Source organism: Sander lucioperca, chromosome 5 (genome assembly GCF_008315115.2).
Source record: "Sander lucioperca isolate FBNREF2018 chromosome 5, SLUC_FBN_1.2, whole genome shotgun sequence".
NCBI classification, from domain to species: domain Eukaryota; kingdom Metazoa; phylum Chordata; class Actinopteri; order Perciformes; family Percidae; genus Sander; species Sander lucioperca.
The window spans coordinates 44,434,268-44,443,756 of NC_050177.1; the positions used below are offsets into that span (position 1 = coordinate 44,434,268).

Here is a 9,489-nt window from a genome sequence, read left to right on the forward strand (position 1 = left end):
CTGACATGATGACATCATCATTATTGAGTTATTTTCAGGGCAAAGGGCAGCAGTCAGAGAAACCGCACAAAGTATTGCTGGTCTTAATGATCCTACACCTGGTGTATTTCATTTTTCCATGACATCATGGGCCCCCGGGAAGCTCAGTAATCCATTTGGTGGGTTGGGTGAGGGAGAGGGAGGGGAGGGAAATAACAGGACAGGACGTGATGGATTTCGAACACAGCCTGGTGTGTGTGATCATCAGGGTTTGGAGTCCTTGGACCCCTCAGCTCTGGTTTGTTGGAGTGTCAATAAGATGCTCTTTGATGAGGTTTCTAAAAATGAGTGAAAATGAAAGGAAGAACAATAATTGCCTGAAAGGAGTAAAGAAAAGTCTAAGTTAGTTCCTGATGTCAGAGTAAAGTTGAGTAGGTCTAAATTGAAATTTAGAAACAATATACCTAAAAGAGGTACATGTATGTAATTGTCCAACAAAGTGGATAGTCTGGCAAAAAATGGGGGTTCTAAAACAACCTAAACAACTTATTATGGTACACAACCATGTTCAAAATATAGCCTAGGTTTATGTCATATAATCCCAGCTGGCAAGGTAAACAAAAAAAGATTAATCTGTCAGAGCTAAAAAAAATGAGCTTTTTAGGGCACCGACCTGAGTGGCTGCAACACAGGGTGTGAACTGATTCTGAACATAACCAGCAGTATCTGGGTCAAGACTTAAGTAAATTCAAATATCTGAAGTTTAATTTCTGAAATTTAAGATGTCTGTGAGTCTTTGAATTCAATACATCAATACAGGACAGATATCTATGGTTCTTTACAGGTTCTATATGTATGTCTTTCATATCAAAAAATCATTCCTGCATTACTTTTGAGACAGTATAATCATTGCAAACAAATGTAAATGTTGATAAGACTCTAGCAGTTTTGTGGGACTATACTTTAAGCTAAATGCTAACATCAACATTCTAATGCTCAAGACAATGCTAACATGTTGATGATTGGCAGGTATAATGCCGCATTCATGTCATGTCGTTTAGACTGTAATTACAATTGAGTCAGAGGTAAATTTAATTTCAAGTTAAAGATATCGGAATAGGAATTTGACAACTACAATATTTCCAAATGACCTATAATGGTTACATCTAGCCTAAATCCAATCCAATACTAATCTAGAAGGAGTTTATACACACTAACGTTAATGCTATTCTTATGCTATTCATATTATGTTACTACAAAGCTAGCAGTGGGGGTAACCATCACGGGATAATGCCTGAGGTTGTCCCATCCTTCCAATTCTACCAACATTGTGTAAATGCAGCATATTGTTCACCATGTTTACTATTTTAGCATGCTAACATATGATAATTAGTACTAAACACAAAGCTGAGGCTAACTGGATTGTAACTAGTTTTGCTAGTTGCTATTTGGTCATAAAACAAATTATTGGATCATGAATGTCTGTAAATTTCCATCCAATAGTAGTTGAGTTATTTCAGTCTGGACCAAAGTGGTGGACAGACAGACCAACATCCCTGAACTTTACATTATGTCAGGAATTACATTTAGGAAGAACTCTGCTGGATATATGCATACATCAAGAAACTGTCTTTTCACTGCAAACAGCTACTTTTCCAGAAACTCTGTCAGTTACAACACTTACATGGCATTCAAAAAACATTGCTATAAGACACAGCAGTTATCCTGACCGTGGTGTTCACAGAGAATTTCTGAGTTTAGGAGTACTGTTTGGGAGTTTCATGGTTGATTTGACAATGATGAATTGATGCCCAAAAACGCTAAATGGAGCTTTTTTGATTTTCTTTTTCTCTCCTCAGCTGTTCTGTGGCATGTCTGCTTTTGCCTCATTAGCATAATTTCATCATTCCCTCTCTTCTGAATTCAGCCAGAGTGCACCTCATTATACACCATCTGTTGGAGGTCAGGAGAGATACTGTGTTGTGGGCTCTGGAGACCACGGTGTGCCACCCAGAGACTAAAAGTATTCCCAGTGGGGACACTGGACCTCTGGCAGGAGAGCTGAATGGATGAACTCCTTTACTGCTGACTGCGAGGAGCTGAAGGAGACAGTCTCTACATTTTAGAAATCTGTTTATTATCCTGCACTTTTTTCAGTTTCCTTGCTAATACTGAGGCTACATTATCCTGAAAGGCAAAATACAAAAAAATCACACGTGCAAAGCATAAAAGTAATAATATGACAGTCTTGAATGTCATTGTTGACATTATAGGCATTGCCTGGAGGACAACTGTGTTGTCAATAGGTAAATGTCATTTCAATTAAAGCTTTTAAAGAGGGAATTTAAAGGTCAACCTGAGCTGTATTTATCCTGGCTTTTGCACATTTTGTGATTTTGGCCTTACATTTGTTTTCACAGGAAGCACTCTCCATTTCAGAGTTGAACTTAGAGTGTGTCTGCAATTCCATTAGCAGGTTTGCGAAACTTAAATGGCCAATTTTGTCTTGCATTATTGATAAGGTTCACATTGTGTGCTCAGTCAGTCTAACGGACAACCTGACCACTCCACCATTCTGCTATTTCTGACCACATGCTGGCAGCCTCTCCAAGTGGCCCCCTTCAGCCTTATCTCTGCTGTGTGTCTGAATAAGAAGGGGTCTCCACTCCTATCAGTTTGTCCGTTACATTCCTGGCACCAGTGGTTAGACAAACTGCCATTTATGGCTAAAGGAAGAACACTACAGAGCACATGCTGTGCTTTACTGACCCACAATGCACCAGGGCTTTATAAAAACCCACAACAAAGACCCCTTGACAGTGAGTGAGAGGTTAATGGCTTTTGATAAACCACTTCTTTGACTGTATTCTCAGTATTCATTCTGAGGTTTAACAGAAATCAAATTAGAGAAAGATCTTGTTTTCTGAGGCTGGGGCGTATTGAGAACGTGTGCATATCCTCTGCCATGGCATCACTGACATCTTCCAGCCGCAGATCCTCCTCATCCTACCGCTCATCGTCACGTTACAGCACCTCCAGCTCCCATCGGTCAGAGGGCTCACTGGGTGGGTCATCTGATTCTTTGGATCCCCTTTTTGAGCCGTTTCTTGACTCTGCTGATCATTCCAGTCTGTTTGTAGAAGAGAGCCCCGGAGGACCCAGTTGTTTGGCCCCCTTCAGCAGACACAGCAGATCATCCTATGGACACACTGGTAAGGAAATTGATTGATTGCAAAGCCCCGTCCCCATTAGTTACTGTTGCTATGCCAAGCTTTCTGTTATTGTACTCAAATGCAGTTTATAATGTGGCAAGATTACCACTCAAAATTCTTAGTAATTTTTGAACGAATTGGCCCTACATTTTTCGTAAAGAAGTAGACATGATGAAATCCTGTAAAAGGGTCTTAAATATGCACTTGTCATATACGATTGTTTGGTCAGGACCCCTTGGTGTCACATTTTTCATTCTCTCTGTACCTCTTTGGCATTATTATACACGAACAGTGGTCTCCTGGGTTAAAATAGGTATGTTTCTTACGTAACTTTCATACGTGACGTTAGTTAAGTATGTTGCGTAAGTAACCTAGGTACGTAAAGTAAATAAGTCAACGTTTTTGGTTTGACACGGGACACGAACAGTGGTTTCCTTGGTGATAGTCAGACAAAAAGTCAGCATCCTTACCACTTGATGATATATGTTGAAGATGAGGAAATCAAAAAACAACATTGTTCTTTTATTGCAGGGTAGATAGTCCGAGTATTATAACATTATAACACAAGAGGCGTGATCAATGGGCATAGTTCAAATGACTCTGTATGCAATTGGATAGTCTTTCAACCAATCAGACCAACGATCCGGGTGACGTACAGCTGAGCTCCATTCTTTTGGCCACCAGCGGGGCTAACTGGTAAATTAGGCTTTACCAAAGCCGGCCGGTAGTAAGGCAAACACATCCTTCTTTTGTAGGAATTGTTCCAGGGCAAGTTTCTGTTCCGTTTTCAGAGAAAACTTGCCTTTGAAATCTTTTAAAACAGCAGCGACAGCGACATCAACAGGTTGCTGAGCTTCGGTTGTTGCCATGTTGAATGTAAACAGAAAGCTGCTTGCCGTCGCTTTTTTATCGTCATCGTGTTAAACCTGCCAATAGCGCGCCAGGTGGATAAGCCAGTTTGTGATTGGTCCCCGCAGATTTGGAACGGAAGCAGGATAGATAAACGTACAGGTTTCCAGCCTGAGCTGCAGTGCGAAATCAAATTGCCAGCAGATTGGGCTGGGTTTACCCAGTCTAGCTGTCTTGGGTATTTTTTGTTATTATATTATGAAAAAGTTACATAAGCATCACCATGATCAACAGCTCTGGAACAGTCAAGGCTTTAGTGCCTTGCCTATACCTTGGCAGCATATTTTGAGGCATAGGGTAGAGCCTTTTTCAATCACTTTCTTCACCAGCAGGAAGGAGATATTAGTATATCACATTAAAGTGTTGGGCTGATTGAAAGAACAAATGCCACGGAGAAGAAAAAGACCTGCTGCTCAGACAGAGTAATAAGCCAGAGTCATGAGAGCTTCTGTGCTTTCTCTGTGAGAAAAAAAGAGCCTGTATTGCTCCAGACTTTGTCTACTGAGCCACATAAAAAAATAATTGGTGAAAAAATAAAATAAAAACTGGAGTGCTAATCCAAAACACAGGAGCCTAATATGAAGTATTAAAACAGTTCTTCTTCCGCACAAAGCAGTAACAACCAAAAAGGTTTATTACTAGTGTGATGCTACAGGTGGATTATAGCATAATCAATAATCAGGCTTAAATTTGATTTCACTGACCCATTTGGAATATTTTAGTGTTCAAATGTCAAATAAAATGAAAAAGAAGACCTACAAATGTTCCCACTGAGTATCTTCTTTAGTGAAAGATTGTCTCCTTCCAGACTGTAAACCACATTTACAGCCAAAACAGAAGCTTCATTGTCGTGGTGTTTAATGGCCTTTGTGTTCTATTCCGAACATAAAATACCAAAAAAACAAAAAACAACAGAGCGATGATGCTTGGCCTGAACATATGGAGTACCAAAGACATTGTGAAATACATAACGCATGACTAAATTGTGTAAAATGTAAAAATTAACCACTATTTGTGAAATGTTTCAAGAAAACGATTAGTATGAAATGTTATTTTGTCATTCTGATATTTATAATAAACGGGTTTTAATGGAGTTCACTTTTATTTCATTATAGAGTATATTTCTTTTTTCAAAAGTCCATAATGACATTAAAAATGAAAAGAAAAGAACAATTACTTTAAAATAATACAGAGAAAGAAAAAGTTGAATGTATAAATACATTAAACTTTCAATAAATTTACAGTACAGTGTAAATGTATTCTGAAAGTAAAATAGATCATGTATTATAATCTATATGCATAAGCATGCTATAATTCATAATTCTTATACATTTCATTCATTTATACTTCTCAACATTCCCATTGATATTTCCAAAATATTCAATATGTATGGAATAAAATGTTTAACCATCCATGCTCTATATTGTTCTAAGCAGACCCTCCTCTGTTGTTTCCCGGCAGCTCCTGTAGGTGGCACTTTGACAGGCCGACAGAGCAGCACAGGTGGCGGGGTGCGATGTCTGGGAGACAGCTACTACATGTCAGCTGACGTCAGCCAGTTTGAGCCACATGACGTAGTGGTGATGGCCTACAACCACCATGTTGTTATTCATGCCCAGAAGGTGTGTGTGTATGCTTAAATTAGCAGAGGTGTGTTGTTGTACTTTTGAGGGTGTGTAAAGTAGACCATATGTGAACATGATTCACACACACTTGGCTTAAAGCCAATAATATAATAAAATGTTTTCTGCTGACAGTAATGATAAAAATGAAACAGCGACTGCTGCACACTAGTGCAGAAATAATTGGTAATTTAATTAAAAAATATAATTAAAAAGATAAAGATTATTTAAAAAAAATTGATTGATCAATTGTTTAAGTCATTTATCAAGCACAAACTCTATAATGTTTTCAGGTTCTCAAATGTGTGGATTTGCTGCGTTTCTTTGTTTTATAAATGAATAAATTCATTTTATAATTTTCATTAAATCTGAGAGCACAAGGGGATCAGAATAATTTTTTAAATTTCTGTTTCACAAAGTTGTTTGCGTGGATTTTCTCTCATTTATGCACAACTGGTTTCCATGCCGTAACCTTTGATGAGCAATTGTGGTGGTGGTGAAGTATTCTGATCCATAAAATATAAACATTTCACATATTTACACAACTAATAAAAATCTAAAAAAATTAAATCATAAAACATATTACTACAAGTAAAAGTCCTGCATCAAAAATGTTTGTGTTATATTATTAGTTTTATTAAGTATTAAGTATTATTATTAGGGCTGTCAATCGATTAAAAAAATTAATCTTATTAATTACATACATAATTTTTGCCCGGTGCCTTAACCGATACTTTTTAAGAAAGTTAAAAAAAAGAAAAAAAAAAGAAGGGTACTAAACAACAGTCGGCAACATTAAAGAATGGCTTGTTTATTGCTAGGCCATATGGTCAAAATTAAATGATTTAATAATAATGTAATAACTATAACAATAACTTATTTCACTAGTAAATTGCTGTTGAATGAGAAAAACAACCACCAGATGGGAAAAGGGCCTTTAACAACAACTTTGAATGCACCACAAGGCTGTAGTTTACCAGTTTCATTGAACATGTCTGTGTTTTTCCAACAACGGCAGCTGCACATTGTTATATCCCGGTGTCGGAATCCTCTACAGTGAAATACAGTCACACTTTACACCGTTTAGCGTTAGCTGTCAGCATTGTAACCGTGTTTAATACAGCTAGCCTACTAGCTAGCGGTAGCTAACGTTAGCTGCTGTTGAGTGTAATTTTCTGTTGAGTGTAATTTTCTGTTGCCTGTAACGTCTGTTTCAGAGCATCGGAGAGAAGCGCAAACATATCAGTGGCACCGAACTATTCGGTCTGGTAGATACCGGTCGTGAAGGCACCTGTGCCGTATTAGCACCGGATTTCGGTACCCAACCCTATTCAGGAAGAAGATTTTTATAAGTAAATGTTCCAATTAATGATCCATGCAGTGCATTCTCATTTCCCTCCTTCATTTTACAGTCGAATGGTAGCTAGAACGGCTCTGGGTCAAAGTTCAACATGTAATGGATTTTGGAATGTATTTTTTCTCAGATTAATTAATCGAAATGAATGCGTTATTTTGACAGCCCTAGTTATTATGTTATACTGCTGGATTATTATTACTGATGCATTACTAAATTAGCAGAATTTTAACATTGGTAAAGATAGAGCTAATTGGACGTACATAATATAATGTGTTTAACAATGTGTCATATTTTATAAGATGACCATATATCTGCAAAGTAACCAGTGAATGGAGCTGTCAATGTAGCCTAAATGAATAGTACAGTATTTGCCTCTGACATGTAGTGAAGTAGAATTATAAAGTAGCATAAAATGGAAATATTCAAGTAAAGTACAAAACTTTCCACCGCTGAAAAAACCCCCCAAAAAAACAATATATATATATATATATATATATGTATATAGATATACATATAGATGATTGTCTTCTCATGAACAAAGGGGTTGATCAGTTCTACAAAAGTAGAAAGAATCAAACAAACTGCATCCATCATGTCAGACTCAGACATGTTCTGTCAGCTTGCTTGCTGCCGTCCAGCCTTCTCCTTTTCGTCCCTCACTGTTTGATGTTAATCATGTTTAAAAGGTGAGAGTCAAAGAAGAAGAAGAGGGAAAGCCTCTGCTGTGCAGAGGAAAATCGTTTTAACAGGGGTCAGCAAACAAATTGGCATAAACCCACGTTCAACTCACCTTAAATGCCTGTAACAGCATTAAAAAACGTCTTCAGAGAGAACGAGTCCGTATTCATTTCCTTTCCCCTCTCCTCCCTTTTCTGTCTCTCTCCACCACCTGAGCAGCATTGACCTCTTCACTTTTTTCTCTATCACTGGTTCTCACTCTCTTTTCTCGCCCTCGCACCTTGTTTGGCCCTGTTGCTCCTTTCACTTTCTCCTCCCGTCCTCCAGTGCTGGACAACCTTTCTTCTCATCATCTTTTCTTCCCTCTATTTACCCTTTTCCAACAGCTGCCCCCTCCTTCTACAGATCAATCCCTACATGCACAGCCCCATCTTTCTTTAACCTTCTGTTCTGTCTCTGTCCTTCAGGTACTAGATGATGGAAGCATCAGTGACACATTCACCCATGAGTCCCTGTTTCCGGAGGATATGGACCCATTGTCGGTCAGTGGGACCCTTAATCCTGATGGTACCCTGGTGGTGAGTGTCCGCCGGACCACGACCCTGGGTGGGCTGGAGCCCCTGGGTGTCCCCACCTATCGCAGTGAAGCTCACCTTTGACTTACTGTAATGTGGCTTCATCTTCTCACAGCATCTCAGCTATTTTTTTAAATATTATTTTATGACAGTGTTGTGAGGTACACTCTCCTATCAAGCCGATAAAGGCATTACAATTTAAATGTCTGTGAATACCAAGTTATTTTTCTGTTCAGCACACTTTGGTCCATTGGAACATATCACAGCAACTTCTGGGAAGATTGCTATGACATTTAACATTAACATTAATGACTTGAATAATGATTATTTATATCATTGAAATTGGTGATCCCTGGACCTTTTCTCCGGCACCACAATCAAGTCAAATCTTTCCTTTCATCAATGGGGTGGGGGTTGCTGTCTGCCACAGTATCTTTTTATTAATGAATTACTACCGGGGAGTGCCAAAGTCAGATATGTTTGAGTGGCTTTCATTTTTTTACTATGACATACTGCACACAGACCATGAAACCCTCCAAAACTGCATGTTTAACTATAATCTACTTTTTTTATATGCATCTTCTAAATTTGTACTATACATTTAACATTGTACAATTACAGCAAGCCGCCAACTTTGTCTGTAGCGTCAAACTAAATTGTATGAGGAATTTGTCTTTTCTCAGACATGCAATAAATATGTTTTTTTTAACAATAAAAAGTGTATAACAAGCTTTTTTATTGTGACGGTTGTTGTTGTAGGTGTTGTGTGTGACTGTGTGTGTGTGTGTGTGTGTGTGTGTGTGTGTGTGTGTGTGTGTGTCAGTCAATTGAGATTCCCTAATCTGACACATTTCCCACTTTTCAGACTCATTTATTCTCCTTTAGCTGCTTCTTCATTCAAATTGAAGCCAGCAATCCCGTTTACTATCATCTTAAAATTAACTACAAATATTATATAATTAAATTCCACATCTTTCAAACATTATTGGTGTTATTAAACTATTCAATGACATTCGTACTAATTTAACGCATTCCCACTTTTTCAACTATTCTCACTACTTCACCTTCTTTTTACACATTTAAGGCAGCAATCCAGTGTAGCGTTAGCCTTTTCCAAAAAAAATATTCCACATCTTTAAGACATTATTCTTATTATC

General features: G+C 38.0%; 1 protein-coding gene across 1 annotated transcript; it reads left to right on the forward strand.

Annotated features, from left to right (window-relative positions):
- The first annotated feature begins 2,782 nt into the window (after window positions 1–2,782).
- Window positions 2,783–9,044, forward strand: LOC116038905 (heat shock protein beta-7-like). Its single transcript, XM_031283615.2, has 3 exons — window positions 2,783–3,191; window positions 5,562–5,722; window positions 8,225–9,044. Exons 1-3 carry the CDS (start codon window positions 2,945–2,947, stop codon window positions 8,414–8,416), a joined length of 600 nt encoding a protein of 199 aa, XP_031139475.1. The 5' UTR covers window positions 2,783–2,944; the 3' UTR covers window positions 8,417–9,044.
- Window positions 9,045–9,489: the final 445 nt, after the last annotated feature.